The sequence below is a fragment of the Pelodiscus sinensis genome, chromosome 4, assembly GCF_052426305.1.
Source record: "Pelodiscus sinensis isolate ZL-2025 chromosome 4, ASM5242630v1, whole genome shotgun sequence".
Taxonomy (NCBI): Eukaryota; Metazoa; Chordata; order Testudines; family Trionychidae; genus Pelodiscus; species Pelodiscus sinensis.
This window is the reverse complement of record NC_143055.1, coordinates 60,129,079-60,155,448: the sequence shown is the minus strand read 5'-3', so window position 1 is coordinate 60,155,448 and position 26,370 is coordinate 60,129,079. Positions and strand designations below refer to the sequence as shown.

At 44.0% G+C, this 26,370-nt stretch overlaps 1 protein-coding gene across 4 annotated transcripts in view; it reads right to left on the bottom strand.

The window, feature by feature from the left end:
- Positions 1–26,370, bottom strand: part of ACSL1 (acyl-CoA synthetase long chain family member 1) — a 60,145-nt gene continuing 33,775 nt past the window's right edge. For all 4 annotated transcript variants that reach the window (XM_075930289.2, XM_075930288.2, XM_075930290.2 and 1 more), the window contains 11 exons: positions 24,302–24,379; positions 18,884–19,018; positions 16,143–16,277; positions 12,805–12,900; positions 8,303–8,375; positions 6,815–6,903; positions 6,194–6,310; positions 3,933–4,076; positions 1,989–2,090; positions 1,827–1,898; positions 1–1,600 (listed from right to left, as the gene is read on the bottom strand). In XM_075930289.2, the coding sequence (XP_075786404.1) occupies positions 1,460–1,600; positions 1,827–1,898; positions 1,989–2,090; positions 3,933–4,076; positions 6,194–6,310; positions 6,815–6,903; positions 8,303–8,375; positions 12,805–12,900; positions 16,143–16,277; positions 18,884–19,018; positions 24,302–24,379 (1,182 nt within the window). In that variant the 3' untranslated portion in view covers positions 1–1,459. The remainder of the gene's footprint in view (positions 1,601–1,826; positions 1,899–1,988; positions 2,091–3,932; positions 4,077–6,193; positions 6,311–6,814; positions 6,904–8,302; positions 8,376–12,804; positions 12,901–16,142; positions 16,278–18,883; positions 19,019–24,301; positions 24,380–26,370) is intronic.

Sequence of the window (26,370 nt, the reverse complement as noted above, 5' to 3'; positions counted from 1 at the left end):
TGAAATGCAGAAATATTTATTTTGGTTTCCTTCATTGGTTTTGGAAATTATTTTGGTTTATAAAACATAAAAATAGCCAACACTAAGCAAACATTTGAACTCCCATGTAACAAGTTACTTGATATTTTAAGAGTACTGATTTGGATGTGTGCAATTAAGAATACACATTATGACATTATACTAACTAGTGCATTAATCACACATCTTAGTGCAAACCTTGTGCTTGTATTTTACATACATCCATGTTTCCAAAAACAGTAATGAATGCTACTAGTAAATGCTTATCTGTAACAAGGCTTAATTTGCCAATTTTCCAAATGAACACTGTACTAAGATCTATGTATTTTTATACTATGTGTGGGAATTTGTTGTTCGGAGAAAAGTCTAGTTCTCTCCTCTGCTAGCTTATCTGAGTACTTCCAATTGCTATAATTGGTGCTTGAGACAAAAATATATATAAAAATAAAAAATAAATCCTGCTTTCTGTTGCCACGCATTTCAGTCAAGGGACTCAATTGCTCACACATTAAAATCAGACAGCTGAGGGAGTATGACAGAAGATATTCCATGTTTAGAGCACCTGGCAGGTTAACAAAACAAAGAAAATTGAGTACAGTAGGGGCCTATTACAGGAGTCACTTGGCTAATGCAAGGTGTATGTTTACCTGGCCATTAACAGAAGCCAACCTCTTGAGTGGCTTCCTTCTTTAAACTTCAGTCTTGTTCCAAGGTTCCAGTTACACCACTAGGTCTGATGCTTGTGTTAAATAGTTTTTGCTATGTCAAATTAGTTGCATCCAGCTTACTAATGCAGAAGAATTAGACTAATTTAAAGAGCCAATATTGCATCATTCACCTCTTGCACAGGAGTATTCTCTTTTGATTGGTATTCAACACCTAGTTTACCCAAGAGTAAGCGTCTGGAGTTCTCTTCAAAATGGAGCACTGAAGGGTGTTCTCTTCAGAGCAGCATGGTCTGACCCAATTTTAGAGCTAATGCAAGAAGTAATGTTACCAGCTATAACATTTTATGTAATGAATAACTGTTTCGCCCGCAGTACAATACAGCCTCTCCAATATGCTAAATCCTTTGCTGGATACCTTGCAGCTGTCCATTCCAGACAGGAACATGCCGGCAACAAGAAAACCTTAATTCCCTGGTTAACAAAAAAGGTCACATTTTTGGCTGAGGAAGTCTTAAATAACTTAATCATAGTTACATTTACAGTTTAAGGCTAATTTTGGAAATTGTAGGTAACCATAAAAATGGTCTGCAACACAACTGGACAGTAAGGCAATGTTCCATTTTCTTCAATATTCCTATGGTAAGTACCCATTTGTGTACAAGTTAGTGTTTGCAGTTTCCTTCCCTATGTTTGCTGCAGTCAGATTACCAATATGAAGGCCAACCATAGATGCCGGATGTTTGCCATTCTCTTCAAATAATTTTTCCCCTCAGTTACAGCCTGATGTTAGTATAGAGTTCATCTATCTGTGACTGGAAGTATTTTTGTAGTTCTCGTCTTTTTGCCTTCAATGTTGGTGTCAATAAGCCATTTTCAATAGAAAACATCTCTGGGCTCAGGGCAATGCCTTTGACCTGGAAAATGAACAGCTATTAGCCTAGATTAGTTTTACTTTGAGTGCATCCCATAGCAGAAAGTGTTTGCAAAAAGTGACAGTAAGAATTTATCAGATCACTTAGAAGGATGAAGAATGTAGTTAGTTTCTGCAATCAGATTATGCAGATCTGTTTAGAGAGCCAAGTAATGAGTGAAAGTTGTGCAATTGGAATTAACTCATGGGCTACAATGAGAGTTTCTCACCTGCTCAAATGATTTCAAACCAGATTCTTTTCCAACCTTCAACATGTCTTCCAGAATATGCTTTCTGATGTCCTACAACAATTAAAAATATATACCATATTACATTTTGTTAGCAAGAGAACTGAGACCAATGACTGGACTCTGCTCTTACAATATAGTTACCTTGTTTTTACATAGTTCTTCATATGAACCTTCAAATCCCTTTTTCTTGGCCCAGTTAGACAAAGTCTCTGCATCTGGTACTACAACAGCTATTAAGAAGGCCTTTAAAAAAAAAAGGGGAGGGGGGCACACATTTGCTCACACACCAATTTACTGGAAGTCCTCCCCTGCCCCCAATGCTCCACTGATCATTTATCTGCATGTAGATTAACACTTTAATGTTAGCCATAATAACCTTTGCTTCCCAAAGTATTTGCAACATGTCAACATTTTAAGTTCGCTATAACTTTTCATATCTCGCTTGCTACTTTTAGAAACTGGAGGCACTTCATGATGCCCTTAATGCAGGGTATCATGTTTGAAGGATACTGTTCAGATACCACATTTTAATTTGAAAAAAGTTACATTAAGAGTTAAATCTGAGTTAAATAGTCTATTTTCCCTTCACAGGGGGTTTGCAACCAAATTTGCATTTAATTAGTTCCCAAAAACCCAATAAACTTTGGATTCCAAATACCCCAAGGGAATCAACTTCCCTATAGGAAGAAGACTCCATGCAACTGCACACCTCTAGTTGTTGCCTACTACCTTTTCTATGGGTTCCAAGTTTGAGGTCACAAAACCTCATCTAACAAATCTTCACTGAACTATGTGGAGATGTAGACGTGTCCACTGCTTCAATGACCAAAACCTCCTCTGCTCAACCCCTCCAAATAGTTTCATAATTCCTGGAATTATTCCATGCCTATCACCTGTGGCGTACCTCATCCAGTACACTAAGGATTTGTCTCCATTACGCCATTGGATCAATGCTGAAGCAATCAATCCACCAGCCATCGATTTATTGCATCCATCTCCGACCTTATCTACATTAGCCCCCCCCCCCCAATCGATTTAATCTACATACCTTCAGCTACATAAATAGCATAGCTGAAGTCTATGTACTTACCATGGAGTCTTTTGAGCAGTAAGCTTGGTAGGGACTGCTCTCATTAATTACAACTACTATTCTTGTCCTGGTGGAGTACCGAGTCAACGGGAGAGCACTAAGATTTATTGCATCTAAGGTAAGTGTTCACCCATTGACTCTGGTACCCCACCAGGAACAGCTGCAGTCATAGATTAGAAAGACTGCAGCAGTTATTGGAACATTTAGGCCTTGTCCACACTAAGACTTACTGTATTCCCAAATGAGCTCACAGAAAAATTAAAGACAAAAATTAGCGGTAGGTGAACATTTTTCACAAAATGATCACTGTATGTGACCTCTCAGATCTCATCCTCAAAGACAACCTGCACAACACCTTCAAAAGATGAACCTGAGAGCTTAAATTCCTAACTTGGCTAGACATTCAGTCCTTGAATTTTAAAGGCATGGATTTATGGCTTATAAACAAACAAACAATCTATAACCCACTCTCTGCCATGATCATGACGGGTGGGTTTAATCAGACGCCTCACATCAAATGGTCCCTGGAAATTTAGCTACTCATGATAACCAATCTGTTCCACTTTGTACTGAGCTATAATACTCAGTACATTTCCTAGACCTGAAGAGCGCCATATAAGCTTGAAAGACTCTCACCAACACAAGCTGTTACAATAAAAAGCTATTGCCTCACCCACCTTGTCTAGCAGATCTGGAAAAGTAGTTACAATTTGATTGTAAATTCAATGTTAATGCCTAAATGTGGCAAGATTATTCAACCCCGTGTCAGTTTAAGGTGGGAGATTGCACCCATAACCAGGGCTCAACAAATCGCTATATCTACCTGCCCGTGGCAAGTAGATTTCAGCCGGTTGCCCCATTCACCAGCACTGCACACATGCGCAGTGCAGGTCTGGCGCATGCACGTTCGGGGCTGGCGAGTAGATCTTGCCACAGTTCATCAAGCCCTGCTGATAACCATACCTAGCATTTGCATCTAGTTGAAGGATACCTACCTGCAAGCTTTCTCCATACACAAACACCTGAGCAACAGGTTCACTTCTCATATAAACATTTTCTATTTTCTCTGGTGCTATGTACTCTCCCTGTGCGAGTTTGAATATGTGCTTTTTCCGGTCGACGATCTTTAAGGTACCATTCTGTGGGTTAAGAATTTTCTCTTAATACAAGGCAGGCATTTTTAGGAGCCACTACTACAAGTTTTATGTAACACCACTGCAGATTAAATGCTCACAGAAACCTCAGTGACCTGGTCCCCACATAAGGAAAAAGAGTAAGCCTCAAGATGTGCCCTCCCCCCTCCCACCTGAGAAGCAGGGCAGGGAGGGAGAGGGGGAAGGGGGAAAAAAAAAAAAAAAAAAAACTACTCCCTTCAACCTCAAAGCCCATGGGGAGTGGGCAGGACATAGGGTACTGACAGCTTCGGGGGGGGGGGGAGGTTGGGGTGGGCAGGGGCACAAGTGGCTCTATTGGAAACTGTTCTGAAAAAGCAGACATGTTCCTTGGACATAGCAGAGCTTTTCCAGGATACCACCAATATCCCAGAAAAGCTTTGCAGTCTAGACATAGCCTGTGTTGCAGGGAGGTGCTCCCTGCAGGCACCGCCCTCTGCTGCTCCCACTGGCCAGGAACTGCAGCCAATGGAAATAGCAGGGGGCAGTGCCTGAAGCAAATACATCCCTGCAACAGAGCCACTTCCTTCCCCTCCCAGGCAGAGCCTGTTACCCAAATCCGGCCTTCAGCTTGCCTTGATCAGGCCCACAAAGCTCTGGGCTACTCTTCCCTTCCCCAGCAGGGAGCTAATGCTGGCAGTTCAGCCACAGCCCCCTTCTTGCATGGCTGGACTGCCAGCTTGTGCTGCTGGAGGAGGAGGAGGAAAGCCCCAAGCTCACAAGCTTCGATCAAGGCAAAGTTGTGGGCCAGATACAGCCTGCAGGCCATAGATTCCCCACCCCTGATCTAGAGGAGCAGCAAAAAGAGCGCAAAGTATCATTTATCCCTGCACATTTATGCATAGCCTAGAACAGCTTTGAATACTGACAGCATGCTACAGACATGCTTTTAGTTTCTCTTCACGCTTATGTTTGATGGTCAGTGTTTTCATCTAAGAAAAGACTCAAACTTTTCTTAATAGCGGCAAGAGGTCTCTTAAAATAAGGGCAGAAAGTGATTTTGAATTTCTGAGCCATAGCATTGAACATACAGACTCACGAGAAATGCATATACAACATTTGGACCGATGGTACTCAATGCAACAATTCCCATAATTCAAAGTACCAGTCTCTCAACATTGGAATAAATGAAGGTCTTCCTCAAAGCATTCTGATATTTGATGAAGCATCTTCAACAGCATCACAGTGTGCAGACTAAGATACTGCTACTTTTTCCATCTTTTGTTAGTACAAGAGTGGTTAGTACTTTGTAGGAATGTTAAATAAAGGTTTAAGAAAGTAGCCATGTAACTGTTGAGAGTCCTAGGAGTTACAAGGTTAACTGTTTTTGCCTGGGTGAAACCAGGGACAGAAGGATGGTGGAGTGCTCCAGTGGTTCCCTGGGAGCCATCTACCACTCCACACTATGGGCTCCGATAATGCAGAACCTGCAACATAGGGCAGCAACCAGCTTCCTGGGAGCTGGCTTATGCAAACTGGCTCCCAGATGTTGGCCCTACTCCTGGGGAGCCAGCTGCACTGCAGGCTCTACAGTATAAGCTTTATACTGTAGAGCCTGCAATGTGGGGTGGCAGACAGCTCCCTTGAAACCAGCACATGCCAGCAGAAGACTTTAACCATAACAGAAACAGATAAGCTCATGCTAATTGGTTAAATGGTTAAACTGTTGCATCTGCAATGCTTTGCGCCAGTTTCAAACTTCATTTATAGTCCTTTGCAACAGGGATGTAAAATCCCACGTAATTGGTTTGTTGATTAGAAGGGGCAACTCTCCAGCCTGGCTGGAGTGCCTCCCCCTTGCCTCCCTCCCCCCCAGCCACAGGCAGGGGATGCGCTATTGTCCCAGTCAGAGCAGCCCCTGTCCATGGTGGCTCTTCCCCCTACAGGAGAGGATGCTGGAGTGCCATCAGTTAACCTTAACCAGTAAGCCTCACCTGTTAAATGGTTAAACCCTCACATCCCTACTTTTACAAAACGTGAACTGAGACTCAACCCTAAGGAAAGTCTCTTCAGCATCTCAACCATTGACTAACAGATGCAGTTCACTTTTCTAAACCATGTTTAAGCAACACAAGCTGACTTACTGGTAGCCATTTTCCAATATCACCTGTGTGGAGCCAACCATCTCTATCTAGAACTTCAGCAGTTTTCGCTGGATCCTTCAGGTAGCCTTGAAATACATTTGACCCTTTCACACATACCTGAAATGAGTTTGTTAATTAACTTTCATGTGCAATAAAAAAAATATATATATCACTACATGTTATGTGGAGAAAAAACTCAACTTGTTTCCCCATTTGTCTGTAGAAGCATCAAAATGGAGTAAGTTTCTAAATAGCTACAAAATGTCAGCCCAGCTGAATTCTCTATTACACAGATTTTAATAGAATAGTTAAACAATAGCAAATAATTGTTTATATGCAACTGCTTAAACGTACAACTACTGTCAATTTAACCTGCTCCAGTGTCACTGAGGCAGGATGACTTAAGATCCCTGGTAGAGGCCCATCTGTTTGTGCAGCTGATAGTCAAACTCCTCCAATCAGAAATAGATTAGGAGAGCTACTTTGGTCAAGCACCCACTAATCTCTGCAACTTCAAAAACAAGTCTATTTGATTTTAGCTCACCAGATGGCTAGAGATTGCACAAGAACCCTCTGCAAATCCCTTTAGAAGTCTTTTATAGTCCCTTAAATGTTACTCACCTCACCCTCTCCTTTGACAGCAAAGTAATGCATTTCTTCTACATCAACAAGCTTTAAGAGACTGCAAGGCATTGGTGCTCCAACATGACCTTTAATAGAATAAATAGTGCATTTATGTTCAGGTTGCTTACCAGAGCTTTTCAAGTTTACAGTTTCAGGAGTAAGTAGTCTAAGTAAGAAGCTGGCTTTCCAGCCACTGGCTCATACACTGCTAAACAGCACCATTTTAGTAAAAGGAGTCTGTAAGTCTTAGGGTACGTCTAGACTACCGCGTTTTGTCGACGGAAGTTTTGTCGACAGATACTGTCGACAAAAACTTCCGTCGACAAAGAGCGTCCAGACACATTGAGTTCTGTCGACAAAGCAAGCTGCTTTGTCGACAGAACTCCGTAGTCTGGACGCAGTGTTACAGGCAATAACACCTTCTGTCGACAGAGTTCTGTCGACAGAAGGTGTTATGCCTCGTAAAATGAGGTATACCAGCGTCGACAAAACTGCTGAGTTCTGTCGACGTTATGTCGACAGAACTCAGCGGTAGTGTAGACACTGGTATAGTTTTGTCGACAAAAGTCCACTTTTGTCAACAAAACTAGGTAGTCTAGACACACCCTTAGATCTGACCAACTTGATTTGCCTAGCATTGCATTAAGGCCAACTTTCCTTCCTGCAGCGCCTCACTGGCTAACAATATACATAGACTTGCCTGAAAAAAATCAAATTTAGGAGCAGAGGTAAAGAAAGGGTGTGTGTCAGAAAATATTCCAAGAAAAGTGCCTAATTTGTCACTGGATATCCACAGAAGTATCATTACCACTAAGCAGTAGTTTGAAGTTTTGTTTTTCAAAGAATAGTCTGAAACTACATGACTTCACAGTGAAAACCAATTGAGACTTCTGACTAAAATGAACCAGACCAGATTAAGATACTACAGACTTATGTTCCATTGGGACATGACCGGTTACATCATTTCATTAACATATCCAGAGTTTTCCCCACAGGAAATGTAGAATGCTCCATTCAGAAGCAGGATACTTTGATGTTTGAGCTGCTATAATTCACATTTAAGGCTATTTGGTTTAGTTCACCAGATGGCTAGAGACTAATTACATAAGAGAACAGGAGAAATTCTTGTATGCTTTAAGAGAAACAAATATTGTACCAGTGTTTAATGACTGTTTGTAGACAGCTGATCCAAGTTCCCTGGACATCTAGTTCCTATAGGAAACTAGACAATATTAGGTTCCATGTTTCAAATTCCCCTAAAGCCACAGGAAAGTCACGTTTCAGCTTTGTAACATTCATATCTATTTATAAATGGCTTGCGTCAAGTGACTACTTCAAGCAACCCTTTACTAAACTGCACTTGAGAAAATTCAAGTAGTCTAATACAGTACTTCAGGGACAATTTAGGAAGACAATAAGTGAAGTCTATAAAGGAAATATTCAACTAATTTAGTCATCTGGAAAGAAGATTAAAAGAAGCCATACCAGCTGTCCAGTCACCAGCCATTGTCAGGGAGCAGCCAGCTGTGCATTCAGTTTGTCCATAGCCTTCGTAGAACTATTCAATTGAAACAAAAATAACTTGAACAAGGGACCTTGATATCTTGTCATTTTTGTGTTTCAGTATTGAAGTAAAAAAGAGAAATGTAATTTGTTCTTCAGTTCAGCTTTGAGTTGTGCAACTTAAGTATTCTAGAAAGGCAAGCTGCCAAATTAAATATACCAGCTGAAACCATATACTAAAATAGGATTTCAAAATTCTTTAAAGTTTGAAGCATCACAAGTGAGTGTGTGTGGGGGGGGGGGGGGAGAAGGGGAGTACCTGAACACACACTCAACATGATCACAGCATATCATACTTTGCACGTGTTGGATCTCTTCAGAGGTGCATTACAACCTCTCCCACCAAAAAGCAATTCTTGTATTTAAAACTATATATTATGTAAAGTAACTATTTAAAAAGTTAGGAAAAAAAGCATTGCTAGCCATCTTGTGTAGGCTTTGTAACACTGGTCAAGTTACAGCCAAAACAGTTTTCAAAATGAACCAACCATGGCAGAAATGGCAGTTATTTCCCTATAACTGGAGGTTCATCCAGATGTTTGGTCTCTATTTGTATTCTGTATAGTGCAGCTATGGAGCACATATACTGAAGAACCTACAGTTCAAGTGCTAGTTCCTGTATATATTCCATACACAGATGCAATGTTGTTAGAAGGGGGATGAATGTGTTGTCAGCTGCCAGCAGATATGCATTCTGGCCTCCCATGGAATCCATGTGCCCGTCCATATGGATTACTCATCTTGTGAAGGATGCAACCTCTGCTCTTCTCCCTCTGAAGTGTACAGGAGCCACCCACAGCTCTTGTACATTTCAAAGGGAGACACAGCGGGAACCCGTGCCAGCAGGGAGCAAAGCAGTCCCCACTGGCACGGGTTCCCCTCTTTGCCTCTTCCTTTGAAATTGTACGAGGAGTCACAGGTGGCTCTTGTCCATTCCAAAGGGAGAGGAGCAGCAGCGGGACTGGCATGAGCAGGACTGTTTAAATCCCCGCTCATACCATTTCCCCTCTGCCCCCTCCCCCCATGGAGACAGTGCTGGGGAGTAACTGGTTTTTAAACTGGTTGCCCAGCACCAGCTCTTGCTCTCCCCCACCTTGTTGTGTCTCTCTCTCTGATAGGGGAAGCAAGGGGAGGAGGAAGCGACTAGTCAAGTTCTTGACTACCTGGTAAGCAAATGCTTATCGGGTAGTCCACTACATCTATACCATGAATCTAATAAGTGTTCTGGGAGAGCAGTAAGTAGCCACATGAAAGCAAACCTTTTGCAGCCTGTGTGAGAAAACCAATGTGTTCTCTTCCAGGAGCAAATACTAATGTTTTGATTTGCAACTAAAAGTATCTCATTGATATAGGATTTAGAAGTGGTCTTCAGATTCATTTTCTCATGGATCTTTGAGGAGTAACAAGCCCTTCCATTGGTATTGGGGTGGCATTTCCTCTATGGGCCCCTCTTTGGGTCATTCACCTTCCTATAAAGGATGTCCTCATGCAAGTGGCCCTCCCTCCCCCCCTCAGGAAGGGAGTGGTGAGATCTCAATTATGTAACCCATTCTGTGCAATGTAAAGCAGCCAAATGTTTGTGAGCAATGTGACATGGCATCAATATGTATACAGTCCATAAGCTTGGACAAAAAAATAAATCCTTTGATGGCAGATGGGACTGGGCAGTGGCTGTAGAGATGGAGGAAACTGCATAAATGGGTCTTTGAATCTTTGGTTGTTTGTGGGGCAATTTAAGCACTTTGGCAATAAAATGCCTGGAACCATGGGGTGTGGTAGGAAGGAGGGAAGATGTCTGGGGCTGTCTTTTGCTTATGGTGCTCCCTTTAAAGGTGGGGCCCAGAGAGCATAGGGCAGAGGGTGAAGGAGGCGATAGACTGACTGGTTCACTCTAATGGATTAATCTTTGGTATTCTGGACCTTCTGGGGAACCCCAAAGAGTGAAGCCATGATTCACACCCAGTGACTGCATCTAAAACCATCACCAAAACTGTAAAATCAGTTATATCCACTGCTGCTTCAAATTCTTAAACACCAACCAATGCAGACTTGCACCAAGCCCTACCTTCCTGAAAAGTTTCCAAAAAAAAAAAAAAACCCCCACAGCTAAACACCTACTACTTAGCAACTAAATTGAAGAGACTAGCTGATAGCGCCACCTGACTCTTGGGGTGGAGGGCATTAGCAAGGCTTGCCAAACCATGGTGAGCCCTGCTCGCCAGCTGCGCTGTCCAGCGATCTGCGCATGCGCAGATCGCCCGAACCTGGCTCTTCCAGGTTGCAAAGCCCTGGGTATTAGTCTTGGTGCTATATCATGGGCCTCTACACATGTTTGCACTACTAAGTAATTGAACACTGGGTGGGAAAAGAACTCCATCCCTTACAGCTGCTATGGGGCTCTTTCTCTCCCCTTCCCCCCCAGTCTTTTAAAGATAGGGGTACAAGAGGCAGGGATATGCCAGAGACCCAAGGATTCTAAAATGGCTTAACTGACTGGGAGGAACTCTACTAGGGCCACAGGGTTATAGAATGTCCAATAGGGTATGCCATGCGCCAAGAATTGGCCAAACTCCACATACGACCTATTAACAGCTCTTGACATGAGTGTGGGGTCATCAGGCAGGGTAGGAAATGATAAATCAACTGTATCAGGTGAGGACATCCATCAGCACTGGTGGATCCAGTGTGACTTCGGAACTGACAAGAATCAACTGCTATTGGCTGGGAGAGGAAGATAGGAGAGATTCTTGTAAGAAATGACCTTGATCTGTTCATGAGCCCCAAGGAGTCCAGTAAGGCCAATATGAAGGATTAATCAGCTAACCTTCATCTCCAAGGCATATGGTACCCAAGGTCCCTGAGTAGACTGAGGATGCTCCAAGAAACTCTATTAGGTATTGCCCCCTAGTAAAGACTAGGATCAAGAGTTGGATTCACTTAGTAGTGAAGTAGGCTCCTATTCCACAATTGGAAGCATGCGCTGATTTACTGACACAGTAGGGCAAGATCCTCTTCTTCTCAAAGAGGTTTCTTATGTTAAAGTGTTCTTGTGTTGAGGAGAACCAGCCCAGATGAACAGGGGACTGAGGATAGGACAAAACGAAAACATTCTTTGGTGAGGTAAAGTTTTCAGTTTTTCCTGGACTAATGAACACTTCTTGCCTCAAATCTCTGGTCTAAGGTGCAACAGAGTTCAATGTGCTCTGTGTGAGAAACAATAACCATCAGTTGAGCAAATCTGATTTGACAAAGTTTGGATTCAGACATTTTTCCTGAAGAAAGTTGCTTACTCCAATGAAATTATTTAGGAGGAGTAAAAATAGGTGTGTGATTCCCTCATCCCATAATAATTCTCAACAGCGCAGGAGTAGTAGTGGTACAGATTCACTAATTTTAAGAGGCCCTGAAGGGTTTGGTCATGAGCAGGGCTCAAATACAATCTACTTGCCTGTGGCACTATACTCCTACCATATTGGCAAATGTGATTGTACACTACTTGAGATTCCAAGACCAGAAGGAACCATGTGGTCATTAGTATAGCACATGCCACAGCACAGCCCCAACTCTCCTACAACACTACTTTAGGAAAAAATAATCTAGTCTTGATTTAAAAAGTTGTCAGTGTGAATCCTCAACAACCTTTGAAGTTGTTCCAACTGTTACCAATTGTTAAAAAATTCTTTATTTCCAGCCCAAATTTGTCTAGCTTCAACTTCTAGCTACTGGATCGTGTTAACCCTCCTTTTCCTAAGCATAAGACTCAGTTATTCCTAGTGCCAAATATACAGAGGTAAAACTTATTTTGACTTACAGTTCTCTAAGGGTGCAGGGTTTGTGTGTTAAATGGCCAGCCTTTTCAATATCCCCATTTAACAGGGAACATTTTGGCCTCAATGACATTAGTTACTTAGATCCAACTGACATGTTTAAGGGTTGTTAGAGTATACCTCAGTTACAAGGAAATCCACCCAGAATTTTAGATTCAAGTACTATCCTTTAGGATGTGGAAAATGGTCATATTTGCTATGGAGTAGAGAGAAAAAACCCCATGGAATCTCAGGTTACCACTGGCATGTCTTTTCAGAGTACAAAGATACTTTAAGGATGCTAAGGATACAGGACACCAGAGAAAATAGTTGGATTATCAGAGAGCTCTAGTGATAATCTCAAATTGTGAATTCCAAGATGTGTAGTTTAGAAGGTCTTTCTTCCTCAGCTTTCATGTACAATTCCAAAAACATTAGGCATTACTCAGTACTCCATTACTAGACTACTGATTAGAGCAAATTGAGCAAAACAGCGTCATTTTTAGGGCTCTCATTGCAAGCTCCTAATGAGTACATTTCCAGCCACCATTTACAACTCTATACACTATGCAGACATGTATTTATGCATGCAATCTAGTCTCTGAAACCTGAACTCACCTGACAACCAAGAGCTGCTCTTAGGAAGGTCAACACAGTTGCAGACACAGGAGCTGCTCCAGTGATCATTAGTCTTACTCTTCCTCCCAGACTTGCCTAAAGAGACAGACAAGGTATGTTGGGCAGTAATAGCATTTTAGTGAGAGATTATCAGAAGTCCTCCTCCTCTGTGCCCCCCCCCCAAGAAAGACTTAAGAGAAACCAGTGCTGGGCACTCATGTATAGTTTGAAAAAAAGACATCCTCTTCAGAAGGAAGAGCTAACTTTTGACATGCTTCATCCTCATACACTAAACTCAATTTGCAGTCATTACCCACAAAGTCCATACTAAGACTCAACTAAGTCTGGAGGTGTGCCTAACAGTGAATACAAGCAGAGAGAGGGTAAGTTTAGAAGATAGGATACACAAAGAACAAGTTAAAAATCACTTAGGAAAGTTAGATGTCAGCAAGTCACCAGGTCCTGATGAAATGCATCCCAGGATACTCAAGGAGCTGATAGAGGAGGTATCTGAGCCTGTAGCTATGATTTTTGAAAAATCATGGAAGACAGGGGAGATTCCAGAAGACTGGAAAAGGGCAAATATTGTGCCCATCTATAAAAAGGGGAAGAACAACCACCCAGGAAACTACAGACCGGTCAGTTTAACGTCTGTCCCAGGGAAGATAATGGAGCAGGTAATTAAGGAAATCATATGCAAACACTTGGAAAGTAATAAAGTGATAGGGAATAGCCAGCATCGGTTTGTGAAGAACAAGTCATGCCAAACTAATCTGATAGCTTTCTTTGATAGGATAACGAGCCTTGTGGATAAGGGAGAAGCGGTGGATGTCATATACCTAGACTTTAGTAAGGCATTTGATACAGTCTCGCATGATATTCTTATTGATAAACTAGGCAAATATAACTTAGATATGCACCCACCTTATTGTGGCACTAATTGGCTGGATAACTGTAGTCAGAGAGTTGTTGTTAATGGTGCTAAATCCTGCTGGAAAGGGATAACAAGTGGAGTTCCGCAAGGGTCTGTTTTGGGACCCGTACTGTTCAATATCTTCATCAATGATGTAGATATTGGGATAGAGAGTACGCTTATTAAGTTTGCAGATGATACCAAACTGGGTGGGGTTGCAACTTCTTTGGAGGATAGGGACAATTCAAAATGACCTTAGCAAGTTAGAGAAATGGTCAGAGGTAAATAGGATGAGGTTTAATAAAGAGAAATGCAAAGTGCTCCACTTAGGAAGGAACAATCAGTTCCATACATACAAGATGGGAAGCGACTGTCTAGGAAGGAGCATAGCGGAAAGGGATCTAGGGGTCATAGTGGACCACAAGTTGAATATGAGTCAACAGTATGATGCTGTTGCAAAAAAAGCAAATATGATTCTAGGTTGTATCAACAGGTGTGTTGTAAGCAAAACTCGTGAAGTCATTCTGCTACTCTACTCTGCACTAGTTAGGCCTCAGCTGGAGTACTGTGTCCAGTTCTGGGCGCCACATTTCAAGAAAGATGTGGAGAAATTGGAAAGGGTACAGAGAAGAGCGACAAGAATGATTAAAGGTTTAGAGAACATGACCTATGAAGCCAGGCTTCATGAACTGGGCTTGTTTAGTTTGGAAAAAAGAAGATTAAGGGGGGACATGATAGCGGTTTTCAAATATCTAAAAGGGTGTCACAAGGAGGAAGGAGAAAATTTGTTCCTCTTGGTTTCTGAGGACAGGACAAGGAGTAATGGACTTAAAGTGCAGCAAGGGAGGTTTAGATTGGACATTAGGAAAAAATTCCTAACTGTCATGGTGGTCAAATATGGAATAAATTGCCAAGGGAGGTGGTGGAATCTCCCTCTCTGGAGATATTTAAGAACAGGTTAGATAGACATCTGTCAGGGATGGTGTAGACAGAGCTTGGTCCTGCCTTGAGGGCAGGGGGCTGGACTCGATGACCTCTCAAGGTCCCTTCCAGTCCTATGATTCTATAATAGAATCCTAGAACTGAAAGGGACCTCAAGGGATCAAATCCAGCCACTGTCCTCGCAGCAGGAACAAACACCATCTAGATTATCCCAGATGGAGGTCCATCCAACCTGCTCTTAAGTATATCCACTGATGGAGACTCCACAAACTCTAGGCAATTTATTCCAGTGTTTAATCATCCTGACAGGAAGTTTTTTCCAATGTCCAACCTAAACCTCCCTTGCTGCAATTTAAGCCTATTGCTTCTGTCCGATCAGAGACCAAAGAGAATAATTTGTCTCCCTCATCCTTGTAACACTTTTAGATACTTGAAACTGCTATCATGTCCTCTTTCAGTCTTCACTTTTCTAAACTAAACAAGCCCAATTCTTTCAGTCTTTCATAGGTCATGTTTTCTAGACCTTTAATTATTTTTGTTGCTCTTTCTGGACCCTCCCCAATTTTGCCACATTTTTCTTGAAGTATGACACCCAGAACTGGACAATACTCCAATTGAGTCCTAATCAGTGCAGAGTAAAGCCAAAGAATTACTTTTCATGTTTTGCTCAAAACACTCCTGTTAATGTATCCCAGAATCACGTTTGTTTCTGCAACAGTGTCACACTGACTCTTTAGCTTGTGGTCCACTATGACCGTTAGATCCCTTTCTGCAATATTCCTTCCTAGACAGTCACTTCTCATTCTGTAAGTGTGAAAGCTATAAGCATACCGAGCCCTAAGCCATGCCCCTTCCATGGAACTTGGTTTTGCAGTAGAGAGGGTGTCAAACTATTCTCGTTAGCCAGATAACATCAATGTTACAGTACAGAAAGGAGCAGTCAGTGGTACAGGTAATCTAAGGTTAAAAAGTGAACCTTCAATACCCCAAGCACCAAGCAAACTGCTTCCTTGGATTTTCACAAAGCCATGAGTTTTGACTTGCCAAGTCATCCTTGATCCACACTAACAGGACTCACAGCTAAATCCCTCACATCGTTTTGAGTGATTATAGTCTGACACCTACAGCTCAGTTACTAGAAAGTGCTTTGAATAGAGTGACATCAAGGTCACTAGATGCATCAGATATTTTAAGGTGTTAAGCACCCAGGTAGGAAGTTTCCAGGCTTTCCAAAGTGCATGGAACAGATTTAGAGAAAGGATAGTCTAGTGAGATTATTGAAAATTTAAGGCCTTTGTATAGTACATAGCTATTGACATCCAGTATAGAGAAGAGAAAGTTTACGCAGATATTCTGTGCTATACATTTGCCTGTCTGAAGCAGGATTTTTATTTTTTATATTAGGACTAGTAAGGAGTAATCTGCCAAATATTTATAACGAGATTTTTTTTAAATATATGAGCAGAGACAGTGTGAAGCATACCTGTATTTTGTGGAAGATCAGTTTATCCCACAGACTATTCTTTCTAATTATGCCACTTTTAAGCTCTGCTTCTTTCCTCTTGGAAGCAAAGTCCAGGATCCATCTTTTCAGTGAAGTATTGGCTTGTCCAAAGATCTAATATGAAGGAGTTAAATCATGTAATTAGAAAGTTTATAGGACAGCATTCATTCTTACGGCAAAGCCTATAGAAAGTCATTCTCGCCTCGCCCCCCCCTCCCCCCTCCCCCCACAAGAGTTAAATTTCTCTCAGGAGCCTTTACAGAAGGGGTGGCAATAACTTTTGATGGGGGGGGGGGGGGGGAAGCACTCCAAGAATTTGGAAAATAGTCCAGGGCAGCACTCTTCCATATTAATGGAGGACGTGCAGGTTCTGGGTTGGAAGTTGGGTGCAAGAAGCAGTGTGGGGTCTGGGAGAGACTTTGGGTGAAGGAGGAGGTTGCAATCTGGAGCAGGGGACTGAGGTGCAGGGTCTAGAAGAAGGTCTGGGGTGCCAGAGACAGGCTCTGGCTAGGAGGTTTACCTGAGTGACTCCCAGCCAGCAGCCCAGCATGTTTGTCAAGCAGGCTCCCTGCCTGTCTAGCCATGGCAGGGACCACATGGCTCTCAATAGCTATGAGCCTGAGGGGGAAGAGATTCTGCATGCTCCAAAACAAGCAGCTCCCATTGGCTGGAAACAAAAGCCTCCTCCCAGGCTTGTAGCTGTTCAAAGACAAACAGCACCCAACAGCCTTCTCTGAGCAGCATGCTGGGGAGGAGGGGGCTGGGGGGTTAGAAGACAGGGAGATGGGTTGCAGGGAGCCTCACTGACACTCCCTGCTGTGTCTGTGGGCTGAATCCAGCCCATGGGACATACTTTGCCCAGCCCTGCTTTTCAGAGAAGTAGCTTATCCCACATGAGAAGCTTAAAATACAGAAGCTCAGAGCCTGTCTACAGGACTATTTAAGGTCATAGTAAGCTCAGGTTTAAGTCTACCTTGCACTAGGCTAATTTGTGCTAAGTTTTCACATGGACTCTTGACAAACTGACAGTTCTTTAGTGTTGATCTACCCTGCTTTGAAACAATGGTGAATCAGAATACATTGAAGAGCTGCTGGTTCATGCTATCATCAGCCACATTAACATTTTGCACACATCAGGCTAAGATGGAAGAGATTTACTCCTGACCCTGCCATGACTTCAGTGTTTGTGAAGCTAAGCCTCAAGTGACTTGAGGCCACACAGATTGTACACCTCTGCTAGTGACTAGAACCCAGGTCGGACTCAGTTCAGTCTCCACCAGAACATTCTGCCTCTAAGGAGATCTAGCAAGCAAAGTGTTAACTATACAGGTTCAATCCTTAGACCAGGGTGGGGAGCCTCAGGCCTGGGGGCCGGCTTCCCTGGATTCCCCCCCCCCGCCCCGCCCAGGATTGGGGAACCTGTGCTAGTGCTCCAGTCCTCCCCCTTCCCCCCCCCATGGGGCTGGAGCACACAAAATCTACTAGGCTGAGCCCCCCTTGGCTCTGGTGTGGGGGGGGGAGAAATGTGGGGAGTATCTTTCTCCTTCTCAGTTGAGGGCCACATTAGTGAGGGTTTTTTGCCTTATCAAGTGTGTGGCTCCAACTGTTTCTGTTGGTCAGTGGCCCCCCAACCCAAAAAAAAGTTCCCTACCTCTGCCATAGACAGATAATGCATATGCCTACAGTAATGTTAAAGAGCATAATATAAGAATGGCCATACTGGATCAGACCAAAGGTCCATCTAGCCCAATATCCTGACTGCCAACACTGGCCAATACCAGATGCCGCAGAGGGAGGGATCACAACAGGTAATCCTCATGTGATCCCTCCAGTCACTTACCTCCAGAGAAAGATGCTAGGAATAGCCAAGATGGTTAAGAATGGTAATAGCCATTGATGGACCTAACCTCCATGAATCTATCTAGCTCTTTTTTGAACCCTGTTAATGTTCTAGCCTTTACTACATCCTCTGGCAAGGAGTTCCATAGGTTGACATTAGGCCAAGTGAGGAAAGCTTCCTTTTGTTGGTTTTAAACCTGCCATCTTAGTTTTATTTAGTGACCCATAGTTCTTATATTGTGGGAACAACTTTTCCTTATTCACTTTTTCCATACCAGTCATGATTTTATAGACCTCTATCATATCCCCTCTTAGTCTCCTCTTTTCTAAGATGAAAAGTCCAAATTTTTAATTTTTCTTTGTATGGGACCCATTTCAAACCCCTAATCATTTTTATTGCCCTTTTCTGAACCTTTTCCAATGTCAATATCTCTTTGAAATGAGGCAACCACATCTGTACGCAGTATTCAAGATGTGGACGTACCATAGTTTTATATAGAGGCAATAAACTGTTTTCTGTCTTATTCTCTCTCTCTCTCTCTCTCTAATGACTCCTAACATTCTATTTGCGTTTGACTGCTGCTGCACACTGAGTGGATGTTTTCTGAAAACTATTCACAATTAGTCCAAGATCTCTCGAGTAGTTGTAGCCAAATTAGTCCCCATCATATTGTATATGTAGTTGGGATTCTCCCCCCCCCCCCATGTGCATTACTTTACATTTAACATTAAATTTCATTTTGTTGCCCAATCACTAAGTTTGGTGATATCTATCCTAGGTTTTGGTAGCTAGTGAGTCCTATTCTACAATGGGCACAGCTTTCTGGAAATGGTTTTCAGTTGTATTTGATCAAGGTTTAGATTAATGCTACTAGACTTACTTTGTCAAACATCCTGTTTAACAATCTTGGTACTACAGGAAATACAGTTGGTTGCAGTGTTTTTAAGTCATCCATAAGTAGTCTGATATCTCCCTGGAAGAATCCTATCCGAGCTCCATGGCAGAGAATCACACACTGTTAAGAGAACAAAACTTTTAATATGGGAGTTATTGTTAGCGAGATACATTTAGAGTAGGTTAAACTGATCGGATATTTTATCTAAGTCTTGACAGCTGCCATCCTACCCATGGTAAGTCTTCCAAATTGTTATAGTAGGGCTGCAGTGTTGGTTATGGGAGGGAGCCTCTTGAAGTATTTCAGTTCAGTGTAGGATAGGAACAATGAAGCACAAAGGGGGAAAAACAGTAACTGCAGAAGCAGGCTAGGGACCTTAAGACAGAGAAATAAGGCACAGGAGGAGCCTAGCAGCAGAAGCGAGCCACAGTGGTTGGAGAGGTAGGCAAGGAGCTGGTACGGACTGAAAAGCAAGCAATAGCAAAGTTGTACTTGTGACTATAGGAAATCTAGCCACACCTATTAAAACACTGAAGCCAAATACAAAGCATGACATCTATTCACATTTATTTGGTTTCCCTATTGTAGTTCAATAAGTCCATGTATCTGTACTTAGACTCCATATTGTCAGACTGAAAGTGCTACCCTGTCTTCACCTCTTTAGTCTTCTTGCTCATATCCACTTAATGGTGAGTACTAACAGCATCTGAGGCAGGTAGGGGTTTCAAGGACATGCAGATTGCAACTACACAACACTGCACTGTTCATAATATGTGCAATTGCATACTGGGCCATGAAAATATGCATGTTGATGCCCAATAGATGTCCTGGATTGGGATATTGGCCAAAGAGGCAGTTGAAGAGGCCTGTGTGCTGGTCCAATGAATCTTAACCAATTCTGGAGGCAGACCACCAGCTAGGTCATAACACGTACTGATGCAGCTGGTGATCAGTGTGGACATCCTCTGTGACGACCTTTCATCCTATCTGCATAAGCCACAAATAGTTGTGGAAGGGCTTTGTTCTCTTCAGATAAACATGAGCGCCCTACTGAGGTCCAAAGCACTGAAAAGTCTCTCCTCATTGGTCATATGAGGCTTTGGATAGAAGTCAGAAAGGAAGAGGTCCTGGCCCATGTGAAACAGACCACCTTTGGGAGAAGAGCCTGGTGCAATCTAAGCTGCACCTTATCCTTGAAGATAGTGTAAGGTGGTTCTGATGTTTGCCAGAAGAGGATCCAGGTGCTGACAAAACAGTGACAAGGAAAGCCACCTTTTGCAAAAGAAGTGAGGGGGAGGAGGGAAAAAAGGAGAAGAGGACCAAGTTAAGATCCCACTGAGGAAAGAGGGGCCAGAGCCTATTGAGAATAGACTTTCCAGACCATCAAAAAAGCAGTTCACGAGATGTGAGACCATGCAAGACCTTGAATCGGTGGATGGAAGGTTAAAGGTGCTGTGAGATGCACCTTAAGTGAGGGTGAGACCTTTGTGTTTCAGGTGCAAGGTAGAGGATCAGCTGAAACAGTGCTTTGTTGGGGTTGATTTCTTAATGGGAGACCCAAACAAAGTCCATTTTGCCATGAAGGCCTGGTTGAAAGCTTCCTTCTCAAGGAGGATGTGTTGCACCTCTGCTGAGCAGGCTACCTCCGGTGTGTTCAACCATGGAGCAGCTATGCCATTAGGTGGAGTGGTCAGAGGTCTGGATGGGGGAGGTGGCCGTGGTCCTGGAACAAGAAATCTGGGTGAGGTGGCAACAGGCCCACTTCAGGAGGCTCAAGAGAGTGCCAAACTAATACTGGCACAGCCATGCTGGTGCAGTTAGAATCACCTCTGGAGTCCTGTTGGATCTTTTGGAGGATCTTGCTGATCAACAGGAACAGACAGACGAAGTACTTTCACTCCACCTACTTAGAGATCAGTTGTATCGATGAGGAGGTTTGCCAGAGTGCCTGAATCATCTTGGCTACCACTTTGTGCAGGGGTAGAGCTAGTCTGGTGGGTACCCCCTGGCTTAAAACCCCCAAAGAGAAAGTCAGACATTTCATGGGATTTCGAACCTGGATCTCCAAGTGGCAGCCACCACCCTCCTGAGGAAGTCCTGATGAGCCTTTATATGATTCAGAAGACCACTGGCAGAGATGCCACAAAAGCCTCAGGTGATAAGATGTGGGTTGGCCCACCGGCCCCTCTTCCAGGGATGCAAGTTGATTCCCCACTCCTTCCTCCACCTGAGGGGTAAGTTGTCTGCCCACCTCCAGTGCCTGAACACAGCTTGCAGGGGGAGGGCAGGGGAACCAAGGGAGGCTCTGATGCTCCAGCCACCAATCAGGCTGCCTAGATTTAAAACTAGAAATCCCAGGGAGTCCATAGGCACCATTGTATTTGCCACTTCAGGGTGAGGCCACCTACACCAATGGCTGCTAAGGCCCAGGGCGCAGTGCTGAGGTCTGTGCCAAAGGCAGGGAGGCTGAGTTTGATGCAGCACCTGCCAAGTGGATGATGGGAGAGGCCCATGACATGGAGTGTACTTTGTACTCCCTCTGGTACGGAGATCCTGGTGACAAGTGAGGTGCTAAGATCATCTGGTTAGTGGGTTCCTTCTATCCTATGAGATGGTGACTGCTGGTGTCAGGATGTGGATCTGGATTGATATGACCACCTATCACACCAAGAGCAGCTCAGGAACAGTGAGTAACAGCATCAAGGGGAGTGGTGTAACAGAGAAGGAGACTAGTCCCTGGAGCAATGAGACTCATGGGGAGAAACTCTATAGTGCCACGGCAGTCATGGGCATGTGCCTCAACTGGCCTTTGCTCTGAGCCATGTGACACTAGGGACTCTGTCTGGTCCTGGCCTGTCCCTCTCTGCCCTGGTGGGGCTACGAGGGGCTCAGTCTGCATATGCTGGGGATTGAGCACATTGGGTGCTCCCTGATCATGTGATAAAAGATGGTTTTCCGTATCCAGGGCCTGACTGACTGCAAAGATAGCACCAGCATGGTAAGTACATCTTGCGCTGCCTGGAAGGCTCTGGCATGGAGAAAGTCTGCGTGTCCAAGGTAAGTAGCAAAGAATGAGCAGTGCTGCCATGGTTAGTCTGCACTGGGGTCATGTCCCTGTGGTGATCTGCAGGCTTTTCCCCCTCACCAGGAACTGAAAGCCCTCATCAAATCATCCACATTAGCCACAAGTGCTGGAGGTAGGGGTGCTCCTAGAAATGGTTTCATCATATACAGGATTTACAATTTGTATGGCAGAGGTGCTGAGAACCACTGAATCAAACCGCTCCAGCACCTGTGATATTAGTGTTTGAATAATCAATAATTCAATTAAGCCCATAATACAGACTATCAATATAGTTGTCAAATCCTTTACCCCAAATTAGGAGTTCAAGGACCTTGCCAAAAAAAAAAAAAATCATGCAGTCTGGTACAACAACTCAGTTTCATTGGCTTTCAAATCCTCTAAATGAAAAACTACCCACAAGTCCAACAATCTCACTCCCTGGAAGATTAGAGGCACCAGTTCAATATGAGATGACAGGGTGGTCACAAAGCCTTTTGGGGGTGATTTCTGGTGTACTGACAAGGCCACTGCCATCCTCCTTCTTGCTCTCTGGGGCTTCACTGCTCGGTCCTGGTGGACCAGCTCCACTGATCTCCCCCAACCAAGACCCCAAGCTGAGATCACTGCCCCCCTGAGAAGCAGTACAGACATTGAACCTCTTCAGGTCCAAGGAGAGTGCAGTTTAGGGCCCCACTTACTGGAATACTGCTCCCCAAATGGGATCAAACCCCCAATGAATTACTTGGATAAGCCCTCTAACAATGCAAGGGGGAAGTACACTCTGATTGCTACCCCGGTAATATAATTATTTACACTGGGCTCGATAGTAAGTAAAAGTGAGGTTTAAGTACAAGCAGTAGGGTTTAAGTGTTAATAAGTAAGAACAGGCAGAGCAAAGTAACAAGACCGCTTAGCTAATTCTGACACTACAATCCTCAGCACAAACTTCTTATAAGCTCACCCTAGAATGGTCCCTTTTCCAGTAAAAGCCTTCTAAATCAGGGCGGACCCTCACCCTGCGTCTTTCCTTAGCTGGACACACACAAGGAGGGTGAACTAAAGACACCTATCTTCCTATTCTTTTTAAAGAATTCCCTTATTGCAGTGGTCCCCAACCTTTTGGGGCTGCCACGCATCCAGGAGGTGGGGCTGCTCACGCGCTGTGCACCCGGGGCCAGTGCCATGCACATGCCCTGAGCCACTTCTGCACACACGTAGGGCCGGATTAAGGGGGGGCTAGCCAGGCAGCTGCCCAGGGCACCAACCTATGGGGGGGCGCCTACTGGCAGCTGTAAGGAGCACCCCTTAGAGCTGCCATCAGGCACCGGGGGCTGGGAGCCGCGCATGCACCGCGCGCCCAGGGGCCAGAGTGCAGGAATGGCTCAAGCTGGCCCTGGCTGCAAGCCCAGGGTTTAGGGTGCAAGAATGGTTTGGGCTGGCCCTGGTACCTCGATGGGTGCACATAAGTGCCCCGGCAGGTGCCATGACGCCCACAGGCACTGCGTTAGGGACCACTGCCTTACTGCATGGGGAAATCACCTGGCTGCTTCCTACCAACCACTGCTAAGACCTAAGGACAAAAGGCTATTTGCATATGATTGCCCAGACATTCAGGCCTCCCAGCAGTAGAATTACCCTTGATGGCTTTCCATTTACACATTTAAAACCATGAAGTATTCCCTACTCCACATCTAATTTTAAACAACTGATACATACTCCAAAATATGATAAACAGAACCAGCAGATTATGACATGAAGATTGATAAGTTACATGAAATAATTTGCTCAAGGTACCTTGAGTTATGTATATTTATGTCCATAAAAGTCCATTTCATAAAGCATGGGGGGGAGGTGGGGAAGGGAGGTGTCCATCACAGAACAAAAGCAAAAATCCCATCACTCCCTGGAAATGGGTTTCTTTAAACTCAGTGGGAAAACACCATTAGTTCAGAGTTATACTTGCATGATCTGACAGCATAGTATTTGCATACTTATGGCTAGGTGAAAGCAATTTAAATGAAAAGCATGGTATTTCAATGCAGTGCCAGTTGTGCTAGCAAGTCACACCTAGTATAAATATTTTTAAATTCCTGATTCCTTGTTTTCAGTAAAGCTAAAGTCATAAACAGGAAAGCGAAATGCTCAGTATTGTTGTTCAGACGTCCAGGTAAGTGTCAGAAAGAAACAGGTTAAGTCTTTCAAACATATGTGCAAGAGGCAAAAAAGAAAGTGTCATAAGGGGGTCAAGATACATTCACTCTGTTTAATTCACTGTTTAAAAAAAAAAAAAAAAAAAAAGAGTGAGATTTCCAAATTCTGTAATACATGCAGATTCCTACCTCCACAACTCTTTCAAACATGTGGGCGAGGGGCAAGAATGAGATCAGAACATCTTCTGTACTGACAGCGATTGATTTCTGTGAGGGAAATGCCAAGCAAGAGAAAAAGAAATAAATTGAATTTTCACAATAATTACAATTTGTAGCACATTTGCAACATTTTGCAGCTTTAGGACACATCCCAAACTCAGCTATTTTATTTGTTAAGAGTATTCTCAGCTTTTATATATTTTGCAGTTTTAGTCAAAGATAGGGATGTTATTTTACGTAAAAAAAGTTAGATGAGTTCTATCTTCTGGAGGTTAGTGTTGTGATATGTACAGTAGCCATTCAGAATTCTCCTTTTCCTTATCCTACAGAGGGGCAGTCACTTTTGGACAATTAAGTGTAGTCAAGTATTACACATTGAAAAGAACCAGATTACAGCTATGTTCCTTGGGTAGGAAAAGAAGCATTTATCCCATTCAAAAGCCCCTCTTCCCTCCCTCCCCCCATAAGTACACTAACAGCTAGCTAAATAAAGTACAGTAAGCCATGGTACTCAACATTTCCAGACTACTACTACCCATTTTGTTTCATGCACTCTAAGTTCCACCTCAAACTAGTTGCTTACGAAAATCATACTTATACTTCTGTATTCTATGTATGCTTTGACAGGTGAGAGAATAAGCAAATTCAGTTATGTACAAGAATAGAATACTTTCCATGCGATACTTGAGCCTGTTTTTTTTCATTTGAGAGCCCTGTCTGAAGCCCAAACCTTGCTGTCCAAAGCTAAAGCATATAAAACTTTGTGAGGCCCAATGCAATTGCCAGGGCTCAACAAGTTATGGAAAACCCTGCCCACCAAACAAAAGGGACTCTCCACCCTCCCTCCCAAAAAGTTTTTTTTTTTTAAATGGCATAAATTCCTAATAAGACTAAGAACAGTAATTACTAATAAGTTAATAAATATCTTATAAACCTCTACCTTTTCCCTCTGCTGCCATGTCTCCTTCCCTTGCTCCATCAGCTTCCCTGGTGCCTGCTGCCCCCAATCTCTCACCCTCCTCTGCTGTCCTGACTCCTGCCCTTCTCACTGCCCTCAGCCTTCCTGAGACCTGCCTCCCTCCACCAGCCCTTCTCTCCCCCCGTACCCACTCCTCCAGTAGCCCCACTCTGATCATGTGAGCTACCCCTCCTCATCCCTGCTCCTAATACCTCCCTCTACACACCTACCCTGCCTCTCTCCTCTGGTGCTGGTCCCTCCCCTGCAGGTGTCTGCCCTTGTGCTTCACCCCCAGAATCCCCTGACACCTGCACCCTCCTGGTGCCTCCCCCTTCCCTCACTGTCCCTGCCCCCTTTGTCCTCTTTTTCCTTGATACCTACCCCCTCACCACCCTCTGCCCCGTTCCCCTCATGCCCGTGCCCTTACACATGCCTTGCTCCATCCCTGCCTTCCTCATGCCCACCCCTTCTTTCAAGCCTTCTCCCAGCACTCCCCCTCCCCCCTTTAGTCCCCAGTGCCCTTACCCTCTCCTCTCCTAGCATCACCCTGTTCCCCCCCTCCCACTGACACCTCCTCCTGCCCTTTTCCTCATTGTCTGCACTTGGCCCCCTGGGATTTGTCTCTCCTGCACCCCATCTCTTGGTGCCCTCCCTCTTCTCCTAACCTCCTCCCCTCCCCCCAGCCCAGCCCTTTCCCCAGGGCCAGCTCTAGGTTTTTTGCTGCCCCAAGCAAAACTTTTTTGGCTGCCACCTCCCCTTTTTAGCCCTATAAATAGCAAATTCATTTTCTTCCATAAAGGCAAGGCGCTTCAAGTGAACGCCCCCTTTCACTGCTGCTGGTTACAGCAGCCTTTTACCTGCCCTGTCCAGCCCCACCCTATGGACAAGCACCCTTCACGCCCGATCCACAGGGGGAGCAGGGTGCAGGGACAGCACAGAGCCAGAAGGATGTAGGGAACAGTGGGGCTGTACAGGGGTGGCATGGGGAACGGGAGGCACAGAACCAGAGGGATTCAGGAGGGGGGGGGGGGGAGAAGAGACAGGGAGCAGTGAAGACACGGGGAACGGGAGGGGCGAAGGG